Here is a 13,057-nt window from a genome sequence, read left to right as displayed (position 1 = left end):
ACCCTCCAACACTCGCATTTTCTATTCTTTTTCTATTCTATATTCTTGTTTTATTTTTATTTATTATTAAAAAATGACCCTCTAACACTAGCATTTTCTATTCTTTTTCTATTCTTTAGACATGTTTTATTTTTATTTATTTAAAAAAATGACCCTCCAACACTCGCATTTTCTATTCTTTTTCTATTCTATATTCTTGTTTTATTTTTATTTATTATTAAAAAATGACCCTCTAACACTAGCATTTTCTATTCTTTTTCTATTCTTTAGACATGTTTTATTTTTATTTATTTAAAAAAATGACCCTCCAACACTCGCATTTTCTATTCTTTTTCTATTCTATATTCTTGTTTTATTTTTATTTATTATTAAAAAATGACCCTCTAACACTAGCATTTTCTATTCTTTTTCTATTCTTTAGACATGTTTTATTTTTATTTATTTAAAAAAATGACCCTCCAACACTCGCATTTTCTATTCTTTTTCTATTCTATATTCTTGTTTTATTTTTATTTATTATTAAAAAATGACTCTTTAACACTAGTATTTTCTATTCTTTTTCTATTCTATCTTGTTTTATTTCTATTTATTATAAAAAATTACCCTCCAACACTCGCATTTTCTATTCTTTTTGTATTCTATATTCTTGTTTTATTTTTATTTATTATTAAAAAATGACTCTTTAACACTAGTATTTTCTATTCTTTTTCTATTCTATCTTGTTTTATTTCTATTTATTATAAAAAATTACCCTCCAACACTCGCATTTTCTATTCTTTTTCTATTCTATATTCTTGTTTTATTTTTATTTATTATTAAAAAATGACTCTTTAACACTAGCATTTTCTATTCTTTTTCTATTCTATATTCTTGTTTTATTTTTATTTATTATTAAAAAATGACTCTTTAACACTAGCATTTTCTATTCTTTTTCTATTCTATCTTGTTTTATTTTTATTTATTACTTTTAAAAGATGACCCTCTAACACTAGCGTTCACTATTCTTTTTCTATTCTATCTTCTTGTTTTATTTCTATTTATTATTAAAAAAAATGACTCTTTAACACTAGCATTTTCTATTCTTTTTACTTGTTTTATTTATTTATTTTTTAAATACCCTCTTAACACTAGCATTTTCTAATTCTTTTTCTATTCTATCTTCTTGTTTTATTTGTATTTATTATTTAAAAAAAACCTTGCTGTGTCTTGCGTTATGCTAACCGAGACTTGTCACACTAACAACACTTTTTCTTGTCACAACACTTCACAACAATTATTATTGGTTTTGATTGCTTCTGTTGTCCTCATTTGTAAGTTGCATTGGATAAAAGCATCAGCTAAATGACTAAATGTAAATGTTAATAAAAAATAAATACTACAAAAATGTGTTAGTTTTTTCCATTTCCAATGATTTGAGTTATATAGCCTAACTATATCGTAACTCTATATAAATATGGCAACTATACATTTATAAAAACAAGAAACTTTTGCAAGAAAATATTAGCATATGGAGCAAAACATTTCTGATTAAGACTATCAAAAGTCAGTTTTTGCTATTTAAAATTTCAACAAACGTCATCTGTCTTAGTCAGCTGGATAACTTTACCCTGACATATTTTCAACAACACATACTCTGAAATGAATCTGACATCTCTATAATTCATCTGATGGTATAAAGGGTTGTCTGTGTTCAATATCTGGTCTTCTCTCTCGTGGTCTCAGGTCTCTGTAGAGCTGAATCCCGGTCTGACTCCTCCGTCGGTTCTTCCTCCCGGAGTGGGTCTGGTTCATGTGCGAGGACTGGGGCTCAATGACACGCTGCACTTCTTGCTGTGTAATCATGGAGCTCCAGCACTGCTGATGGTTCACACGAACAGCACACAGTCAGCAGTGCAGGTGGACTGGCCCTCCTTCATCAACCGCAGTTCATCAGGCAGCCTGAGGGTGGAGCCGCAGAGCAGTGTGCGGTACAGCAGCGCACTAGTGTTCACCAGAGTGAGTGTAAAAGTCTGTCTGTGTAAGGCTGCGTCAGAAATCACATACTCTTGTGAGTAGGTACTGAATAAGTAATAATCTCGTGGTCTCAGGTCTCTGTAGAGCTGAATCCCGGTCTGACTCCTCCGTCGGTTCTTCCTCCCGGAGTGGGTCTGGTTCATGTGCGAGGACTGGGGCTCAATGACACGCTGCACTTCTTGCTGTGTAATCATGGAGCTCCAGCACTGCTGATGGTTCACACTTACAGCACACAGTCAGCAGTGCAGGTGGACTGGCCCTCCTTCATCAACCGCAGTTCATCAGGCAGCCTGAGGGTAGAGCCGCAGACCAGTGTGCGGTACAGCAGCGCACTAGTGTTCACCAGAGTGAGTGTAAAAGTTGTTCACCAGAGTGAGTGTAAAAGTCTGTATGTGTAAGGCTGCGTCCGAAATCACATACTCTTGTGAGTAGGTACTGAATAAGTAATTACTTTGTGACCGTAAAAAGAGTATATTCTATACAGTATGAATGTAATCTGGATATTAGGGCTGCACGGTATATCGTTTCAGCATCGATATCGCGATGTGCGCATGATGTGCGATGTTTAGGCTACTGATCGTTATATTTATACTGATTGTTTTCTTTGCTCACACACAGACACGGTGTCTACACCGGACGCGACCGCTGTACAGAGATACCATTTTAAATAAATTTAGTAGCAGAGCTACTGCAAGCGATTTTCAGTGCTGGAAATCCATTTATCCTTTGTTGAAACTTCCGCGTCGCCGTGGAGAGCACAGGTCACGGTCACTTAGCAATTTTTCTTTGCTCACACACAGACACGGTGTCTACACCGGACGCGACCGCTGTACAGAGATACCATTTTAAATAAATTTAGTAGCAGAGCTACTGCAAGCGATTTTCAGTGCTGGAAATCCATTTATCCTTTGTTGAAACTTCCGCGTCGCCGTGGAGAGCACAGGTCACGGTCACTTAGCAATGGCAGACGCCACGAAAGCGCAAGCTCCCGAGCACTTTGGAAAGAAGGAGAAAGCGGCGCGACTGGCGTTTTCCCCACGTGTTTTTAGGCGCGACATGTGAGCGGCCCCAAAGTCTGTCTCCAGTGTAGACAGACAGCATCACTGATTATAATGGGTTCTATTGTATTTTGTCGCATCGCGCCGCATCCGGTGTAGACAGACAGCATCACTGATTATAATGGGTTCTATTGTATTTTGTCGTGCCGCTCGCGTCCGGTGTAGACAGACAGCATCACTGATTATAATGGGTTCTATTGTATTTTGTCACGTCGCGCCGCTCGAGTCCGGTGTAGACAGACAGCATCACTGATTATAATGGGTTCTATTGTATTTTGTCGCGTCGCATCCAGTGTAGACAGACAGCATCACTGATTATAATGGGTTCTATTGTATTTTGTTGCGCCACTCGAGTCCGGTGTAGACGCGGTGAAAGCCATGCAGATGCACGTGAACACTGATTTCTGTTCACGTCTGCGTCTATGAAATACTGTGCTCTGCAAGTATCCTTGTAAACACAGATGCTTATGGCTTAGGTGAAGGCAAACAACTGAGAAACAGTATATTGGTTCACAGCAGTTTAATGTTCCTGAGGCTTTCTGTGTCATGAACGTTAATCAAACAACAAATCACTTTTGTAGCTTTAACACAGATTTGTTAGATTTAATTTATACAGTGAAAACTATGCAGTGTTATTTTACATTTGATTATTACATTTCTGTACCTGAATACTGTTAGACTTAGCTGAAAAATATAAAGTACTGCTTATTTCATTTGTATCTTTGTTCTGTTATTTATCTATGCTTGTAATTTGTTTATTTCCTATGCTGATTTACTCGCCTACAAAATCACCCAATCATTGATTTTTTTTTTTTCCAAATAGAGCTATATTGAAGTCATCTGAGGTTTTTTTTTTCATATCGCAGAATTGTATATTTTTTAATAATATTTTTTCGCTTACTATATAGTAGGGAAGTATGCGATTTCTGATGCACCCACATATTACATGAATAAATATAATATAATAATATTATAACTTATAATAACTTTTAGTAGTAGTAATAATAACAATATTTGTTACTAATAAGAATAAGAATTGTTAATATTAATAACAATAATTTGTTATACTATATATTTTTTTATATAAGTATACTAAATTGTTTATGACAAGCCTAATCTTTTCTATTTGATTTATGAAAGTGCTATTTTATAATCTTAAATAATAAGAGTAACATTTATTATAATGAATAATAATAATAATTAATATTATTGGTGTTCAGAAGTACACGTTTTATTACAAGTCTAAACTATTTTTATCTCATTTATAAATGTGCTGTTTTATAATAACTTGTAGTAGTATGAAATAATAACAACCGTTATTATTATTATTATTAATAATAATTAGAGTTCACAAATACACTAAATTGTTTTACAAGCTTAATCTTTTTATTTGATTTATAGATGTGCTGTCTTATAATATTTTGTAGTAATTCTAAATAAAAATAATGAAATTTTTAATAATAATGATCATTATTCGAGTTCACAAATACACTTAATTTTTATCACGATAACATGTATTATTAATAATAATGATTATTTTAGAGTTCGCAAATACACTAATTTGTTAACATAATAACATTTATTATTATTAATGATAATAATAATGATTATTTTAGTGTTCAGAAGTACACTAAATTGTTACCATAATAACATGTATTAATAATAATAAGAATAATAATGATTATTTAAGTTCAGAAGTACACTAAAAGCCTAATCTTTTTTATTTGATTCCTAAATGTGCTGTTTTATAATAACTTGTAGTAATACTAAATAATAATAATCAAATGTATTATTTTTCGAAATAATAATAACTACAATAATAAAATGTATTAGTGTTAATAAAAGTACTTTTAATTATTATTATTAATATCATTAAGTACACTAAAATTGTTTATTACAAGCCTAATCCTTTTTTTTATTAATAAGTGTGCTGTTTTATAATAATTAGGCTATAAGATTTATTATTATTATTATTATTATAATTCACACTAAATAGTTTATTCTTATCTGATCTTGCCGTTCAGATGATACACTGATGCCTTTACAGACAGACCGATAGGGTTGCTAAGGGGTGGAAAATGTACGTTAAATTTCCATAAACTTTCCAAAAATCCCTGGAATATTCCAAAAATCCTGGAAAGTTTCCAAAATTTCTGGAATATTTCCACCTTTTTGCAACCCTGCAGAAAGATGAAGGTAAGAAATGAAAAAGTGAAAACACTGCTGTGTCTGTTTCTCAGGTGTGGGAGTATGATGATGTTAATAACACCGCCGACCCACAGCAGGCCGCAGAGTCCAGCTTTTACCCTCCATACGAGCTCCAGAACTTCATCTGGTCCGACCTGAACGAAACCGTCAACCAATCGGATCTCACGGTAAAGCTGTGCGGCGGAGAGAAAACAGAGAGTTTCCTCAACGGCTCTCTCTGTCTGCAGGTCAGCAGAACTACAGTGACAAACGTATAACATGTTCTGTGTAGATTTATGGCGCTTTTCCACTGCATGGTACGGCTCGGTACGGTTCACTTTTTGGGGGGTTTCCACTGGGTACAGTACCTGGTACCTGGTACTTTTTTTAGTACCACTTCGGTTGGGGTTCCAAGTGAACCGTACCGTTACCAAAACGTGACGTGTAAACTCTGCTGATCACGGATTGGCCGGAGAGAATCATCACTACCTGCGTCACTGAACTTGTGACACAAACACAAAAGACCCGCTAGATTTAAATCAGCACAGCCAGCGAAGGATCGAACGCAACTGTTTTGAACAAGCGCACCTTTTTTAACAAACGTCTGTTCTTGTGGAAGAACAGACATTCCTCTCGTTGATAGCAGAGGAGCGGATCCAGCGAGAGCTTGATGGGGCGACGCGGAATGAAAACGTTTTTTTTAGGAGTCGTGGTAGTAGAGGTGGCGCAACTATAACGACATGTGAATAATCCCGCCCCCTCTTAAGCGGTACTGAACTGCAGTGGAAACGCAAACCGTGCCGAGCCGAACCGTGCCGTACTGAGCCGTGCCGAGCCGAGTCATACCACGCAGTGGAAAAGCGCCAATAAAGTGACTCATGTGTCTGATTTCTCTTCTGTCATCAGTTCTCAGCGTTTGAATCGGAGGGTCGTGATAAAGCCTGGCCGAGTCTCCATCATAACGCCAACTCCTCGCAGCTGCACGTGTGGCTGGAAGGCGTGACGCCGCGAGGAAACCGCTCCAGATTCGCTCTGGAGTTTCAGTCTGTAGGCGACTCTGGATTCCAGGGACGAGTGGATGTCCACAGCTCCATAGACGATGAGTACACACCCTCCATCTTCAAGGTGAAAACCACAGCAAACCTGCACATTAGGACTGGGACAGTAAATCGATGCATCGCGAATCGAGAAATGATTCTGCATCGATTCTTAGATTTTCCGAAGGCATCGCGATTCTCTCTTGAATCGATTCTGAGCTTCGTTTTTAACAGCAGATGGCACTGCGTGCTTTAGAAGCCGCCGTATTCTGCTTGCTTCAAGTTCCTTACACACGTGCCACTTAAACCTAAAATAATCATTCATAAAGTTCGAAAAGGTTGAAGCGAATTACTTCAGAAAAGGATGTTCACAGTGGGCTGTGTTTACATTAATCTTACATCATAAAAGCCCATGTGCAAGTACATTTAACCACTTACATTACTCAGCCAAACGCACAAGCGCTCTTCTTCGTGACAATTTGAGTGTGCGGTTAAAAACTAGCTTAGAGCGCCATCTGCTGTTAAAAACTAATCTCAGAATCGATTCGAGAGAGAATCTAGATGCATTCCGAAAATCTCAGAATCGATCCACGAATCGTGATGCATCGATTTATTGTCCCAGCCCTATAAGGTTAGTTAATTTATCAGCTAACAATGAGCAATAGCTTTACTACAGTATTAATTCATTAACATTAGTTAATAAAAAGAACAAATACACAACAGAGCAGCAACATATGACGTTTATCAGTGTCGATCAGCAGTATCAAGTATTCAAGACACTGAAAATAACATTATTGAACACGCAATAAAACCACTTGTATTTTTGTTTTATATTACAATGAAGTACTTAAAACACATTCATATGTGCATTTATGAAGATTTATTCGGCTCCAGCACTGATTTAAACGAGGCCAATCAGCAGCCATTACATATTTTATTGACTTTTTACCCTATCAAATATTTTAGTAATCACCCTAAATCAGATATCATTTAAAAGCTTAAAAACTCATAATTCATCCTGTGAAAGCCATTTTGAAATGGGACATTGCGTGGTCATGGAAATTGTACTTTAAAATCTTCCCCTAAGTGGGCAGGGTCAAGTTTCATATTACAAAATGCATTATGGTATTTTACAATCAAAACTTTTTATAATCTTGACAAAATACATGTTGGAATGGTCTCAGGTGTCTCAGGATTCCAAATTTGGTGGTATTTTGTTATAGAAGTAAGATTGACAGAGAAATTTAGACATTTGTGACAGAAAAATGCATCAAAACCCGGTGGCTGTTTGTGGTATAACGCCCTGAATAAAATCTCACCGGAACCTCAATTTTTTTAATATAAACTTCAAATTTGGAACATAACTTATTTAGACATAAGGCTTTAATTTTATAGCAATTTTAGAGTAAGACCTGTTATGAAATTCTTTTTATTTTATATAAAATATATAAAAAAATGTACAGTGCATTTTATTTACAGTAAATGTAAACTTCTATAACTTTTTGATACTTTCATATTTTGAAATGATTCCACGTCTACAATAATCTGCTGATTGTCTTCTTTAAAAAGAGTCCAAAAGCGTTGATTAATTATAACAATTTAAGTTCAGATAGTGCACTTTCACGTCTATGTTCAAAAATGGGGGGTTAAAAAAAACAATTAAAATGCTGGTAACACTTTACTTAAAGCCTTTCTATATAATGCATTATGAAAGTCGTTTTAATGTAGTAATAGTTATGCTTTGTAATGCACCTTATAGTGATCTCAGGAATAATTGTAACCACAGTTACACATGACGAGCAAACCTTCAAATAGCATAATGCATTTTAATTTTAGATTTTTTTTAATCTTTGGTTATGTTTTTTTTATGGAAAAGATACAATGCATTACAGTGTACCTTATGAATACCTTTATAATGCATTATGCATAAAGGCTTTAAGTCTTACCGAAATGTTGCTTTGGATAAAAGCGTAAATGCATCAATGTGAAATCTGGTGTAAGTTGTGCTGAGTTGATTGCTGTGAGTGTTTTAATCCCGTCTCTCGTGTCAGGTGTCTCAGTGGGTGTCGTTTCCGGTGAACAGCAGCGGTGTGTGGGGTTATAATCAGTGGAAGCCCGTGGCGTATCGTAAAGCCGAGCCGGTGTTTGAGGACGAATCCCGTCTCTCGTGTCAGGTGTCTCAGTGGGTGTCGTTTCCGGAGAACAGCAGCGGTGTGTGGGGTTATAATCAGTGGAAGCCCGTGGCGTATCGTAAAGCCGAGCCGGTGTTTGAGGACACCACACCATGCAAACACTCCCAGCTCGTGTCCATGAAGCGCATCCCTCAGTCCGGTCTGGTTCAGGCGTATTTCACAGAGGATCCTCAGACGTACGGCCTGAACATCAGCTTCGGCATCGATAAAGACCCAGTGCTTTACAGTGACACCAAATACATCAGCTGGTGAGTGTGATGAGCAATAGAGACTGAACTGAGAACAATCAATAAAGCGAGGCTGTGAGGGACGGAGGCACATTGTAAAACGTGTTTATCTTAAAGAGCTATTTCTACCTGATTTAACTCATAACAAATTGTTTTGCTGGAATAAATTAATGTATATACTCTTTTATATTGCAATAATTTCACATTCAATCTTCAAATTAATGTACAAACAACATAAAGACAGTATATTTTTTAATATTTGTTTAATGGCATCTTTTTTTTATGACTGAAGGCCAGTATCAATGATACCAATACTGATTTCTCTATAAACCCCCCCCCTATATTTAACCATGGACTAGCCATTCAGCATTACAGTATAATTGAGAGCTATCAATTTTAACATTTATTAGACTTTAAAAAATAACTTCTAATTTAAGTGAACTTAAAACAATCTTCATATAAACCCATTATAATAAATGTCATATTTACCCGTGCCCTTCAGCAAAAATATACAGAAATTGAAGTTATCAAACACTAAATTAAATAGAGATGAATCCTTAAAGCTGTAAAAGTAATTTTTTCCTCTTTTTTTTCTCTTTGTCCTTTGAATAATAGACATCACAGCAGCTGGTTATTAGGTTGTTTTGGCTGCTATTACTTTAAGAGCTGCTGCTGCTGAGTGTGACGCGGATCTGACACACATCATATTTCTCTCAACTCTCTTTACATTTCTGACCCACTTCAGGTCTTAAGTCTCTATTAATGAGCTGACGAGTTAAATCGGGTGTTAGATGAGTGAGACAGTGCTGGGCTCCAGGACAGTTTGGAAAACCGTTTCAGAGACATGTTCTTAAATGTGACTCAAATAAAATATATTACATGCATGCACAGTTTTAATGCAGCTTTAATCACATTTTTGGTAACTTCTTGACTTAACTGACCACGATATTGCATGCACGTAGTTTATTTTGCACTTAGATTTCTGAGGAAAATAATAAAATATTTTTAAAATGTTACAATATTTTTGAATACTAGAAAATATTAAAAGTACTATATATATTAAGTGAATATTAAATTTAGTTACTTCATTGATTGTCATTTTTAATTGGGTCTGATTGTTCAACTGAGCGATCTTGACTAGTTTTTTTTTTTTGGTTCATCATTTACTTTAATAATATTTTTATTAACTAATAAATATAGTTATTTACTAATAACTGTTAGGAAAATAATAAAATATTATTCAAATATTTTTTATACATATATTGAGTTTATATTATATTATTTATTATTATGTATATAGTATTTAAGGTGTCTTTTTTATAGAAAAAAATTTAATTTAAAATTTTTAGTGACATTTTAGTAAAGGATCTTTACTGTAGTAATTGTTAGAAGAAATATGAAATATTTTAAATTAGTGCTTTCAAACGAGTTTTTGTTTATATATGTGTGTGTACTGTGTTTATTTATGATGTATATATAAATGCACACACATGCATATATATATATATATATATATATATATATATATTCAAGAAAAAAAGTGTTAATATATAAAATATTCATATGTATATATATTATAAATTATATTTGAATATAAATGTTTTTACAATATATACATGTATGTGTGTGTATTTATATATACATAATAAATAAACACAGTACACACACATATATTATGTAAACAAAAACTTTAGTTTTGGATGCGATTAACCGCGATTAATCGTTTGACAGCACTTATTTAAAATTAATTTTGTTACTTCATTGATTGCATTTTTATGGAGTCTTTTTTACTTTGTTTTAAAAAAGTTTACTTTTTAGTAAAGTTATTTTACTGTAGCATATTTTAAGAAAAACATTAAAATAATACTACTATAATAAATATTTATTTGTCACTATTTGTTACAAACCAAATCTTTGACTGTAGTTTCCCACTAATTACTATTGTGACCAACAATAATTCCCATATTTTTTAAAAACTCATTTAAAGTAAAGATGTGCCGTTTAAACTACATCTGCTCATATTAAATAGCTGAAAAACAGAATACTGACTGTTTTCGGACAGGTTTCCTGAACACCCTCATCTGCCATTGGTCAGTCAAACAGATAGCCCCGCCCCCAAACTCACGTGATTGGTCGAGTCACAAGTTACAGGGCGCTCAGACAAACAGATCAATGTTTTATAGGCATCAAATTACCAGTGACTGACTGATAGAGACGCCAAACACACCGACTGAGGACTTTGTCTGAACCCTGAACTCTGCTTCACTCCACAGGACTGTTTTAGTGGGCATGGGCGAGCCTCCGGCCGACTCGTTCTCCACGTTAATCATTATCATCATAGCCGTTGGACTTGGCACTCCTCTGGTCATCATTATCGTGGGTGGAGGGTTTGTTTGGATCCGCAAGAGGAGGTCGCACTCGTCGGGCTACGAGCCAATCATCTGATACCTTACGGTACAAGCCCCGCCCCCGATGCACACACCTGGTTACCATTAGAAACATGTTACTGACGATTAGATGAGCGAGTTAAATACTACTGACCAATTACACTAACAAACTCTCTCTGGATGGGTTTGGATTTAATTGAACCGTTATACCTGGCATAAAAGTGCAAAGGAGTTATTATTTGATTTTACGCCATCATTTTGCATACTTGATTGAATTGGCCAGATTGATGACAGCTGTGCACATTTTAAAGATTTAAAACATTATTTTCTCTTTAATCCTGATGCAAATGCTTTCATATTTCATCGAAGCCGCACTGCTGGAGGCTCTCAGGGATTCTCACTGCAATTAGTTTTGATGTTTTTAACATAATCATGCGATAAAGACGGTTTGTAAACGTTGATTTGCACCATGAAATCTTTCCTTTTGGAGCCAATCATCTGATACCTTACGGTACAAGCCCCGCCCCCGATGCACACACCTGGTTACCATTAGAAACATGTTACTGACGATTAGATGAGCGAGTTAAATACTACTGACCAATTACACTAACAAACTCTCTCTGGATGGGTTTGGATTTAATTGAACCGTTATACCTGGCATAAAAGTGCAAAGGAGTTATTATTTGATTTTACGCCATCATTTTGCATACTTGATTGAATTGGCCAGATTGATGACAGCTGTGCACATTTTAAAGATTTAAAACATTATTTTCTCTTTAATCCTGATGCAAATGCTTTCATATTTCATCGAAGCCGCACTGCTGGAGGCTCTCAGGGATTCTCACTGCGATTAGTTTTGATGTTTTTAACATAATCATGCGATAAAGACGGTTTGTAAACGTTGATTTGCACCATGAAATCTTTCCTTTTGTTGTTGTTGCTTTCAGTGATTTATAAAATATAAATATGGATTTGCTATATAATATATATTTATCCAGCACTATCTTGTGCGTCATTTATTCTTAAACACAATCGAACATTATGTACAGATGGAAACATCAGATCCTAGACACAATATAAACGTTAATAAACATATGAAGAATATGACAGAAATCTGTGAAATATCAGCATGACAAAAACAACATCATGTACTTTTTTTCCAGACACTTGTCTGTAAATAAAATAATAAAATACAAATATATTTAAAATACTTTTGAATATTAAAATTAATAATATTAAAGATTGTATTTAAATTATTGGTTGTATTTTTATTGTCCAACTGAACAATCTTTAAATGTAGTTTTACACTAATTACAATTATAAAGCACATTTTCTTTTTTTTATTATTATTATTAGTTTTTTTAGTACAGCAGAAGTTTGTCATTTTAATATTTATTTTTATTGGTTCATTATTTCCTCATAAAAAAATAAAATATTTAAACATATATATATCAATTTAATATTTAAGTTTATATTAAATACATATATTTTGTTATTTCTTTGATTGTAATCGTTATAGGGTCTCTTTAAAAACCTTTAATTGTTTTTATAGTAAAGTAATTTTAGAAATATTAAATATTAAAAATATATCACACAGGGTGAATTGCCCTAAAGTGGGGCATGTTTTGCATTTCAGGCTTATTAATTAACATTAAATGCACACCCATACCATTTTAAAAAGCCCAGGATGTGTACTAATCAAATCAAAAGAAAGAATGCAGATAACGCACTCATAAAAGAAATGATAGACATATTAGTGCTCTCAGTGCAAGTCTATGATAAAAGGCCAAAGTCACCTCGATTAAAATCTTCTCAAGTTAGTAATTCTCTTGGTTATGGATGATTTTATTGTAATCATGATTTATTGTAATTTACAAAGTAACTTTATTTACATAACTTATATACTATATATATATTAAATATCAAATGTTATTTCATTGATTGTGAATTTTTATG

The 13,057-nt window shown here is 34.0% G+C and overlaps 1 protein-coding gene across 1 annotated transcript in view; it reads left to right on the top strand.

The window, feature by feature from the left end:
• glmp (glycosylated lysosomal membrane protein) overlaps positions 1-11,533 on the top strand; it is a 21,070-nt gene extending 9,537 nt beyond the window's left edge. The window contains exons 2-6 of the mRNA XM_016253846.1: positions 1,723-1,995; positions 5,312-5,506; positions 6,165-6,383; positions 8,470-8,735; positions 10,988-11,533. Coding sequence (XP_016109332.1) covers positions 1,723-1,995; positions 5,312-5,506; positions 6,165-6,383; positions 8,470-8,735; positions 10,988-11,159 — 1,125 coding nt within the window. The 3' untranslated portion in view covers positions 11,160-11,533. The remainder of the gene's footprint in view (positions 1-1,722; positions 1,996-5,311; positions 5,507-6,164; positions 6,384-8,469; positions 8,736-10,987) is intronic.
• The last annotated feature ends 1,524 nt before the right edge of the window (positions 11,534-13,057 follow it).

This window comes from Sinocyclocheilus grahami, unplaced genomic scaffold (assembly GCF_001515645.1).
Source record: "Sinocyclocheilus grahami isolate Dianchi unplaced genomic scaffold, SAMN03320097.WGS_v1.1 scaffold1207.1, whole genome shotgun sequence".
Classification (NCBI taxonomy): Eukaryota; Metazoa; Chordata; class Actinopteri; order Cypriniformes; family Cyprinidae; genus Sinocyclocheilus; species Sinocyclocheilus grahami.
Note: the sequence above shows the minus strand (reverse complement) of the source record. Positions and strands in the feature narration are given on the sequence as shown.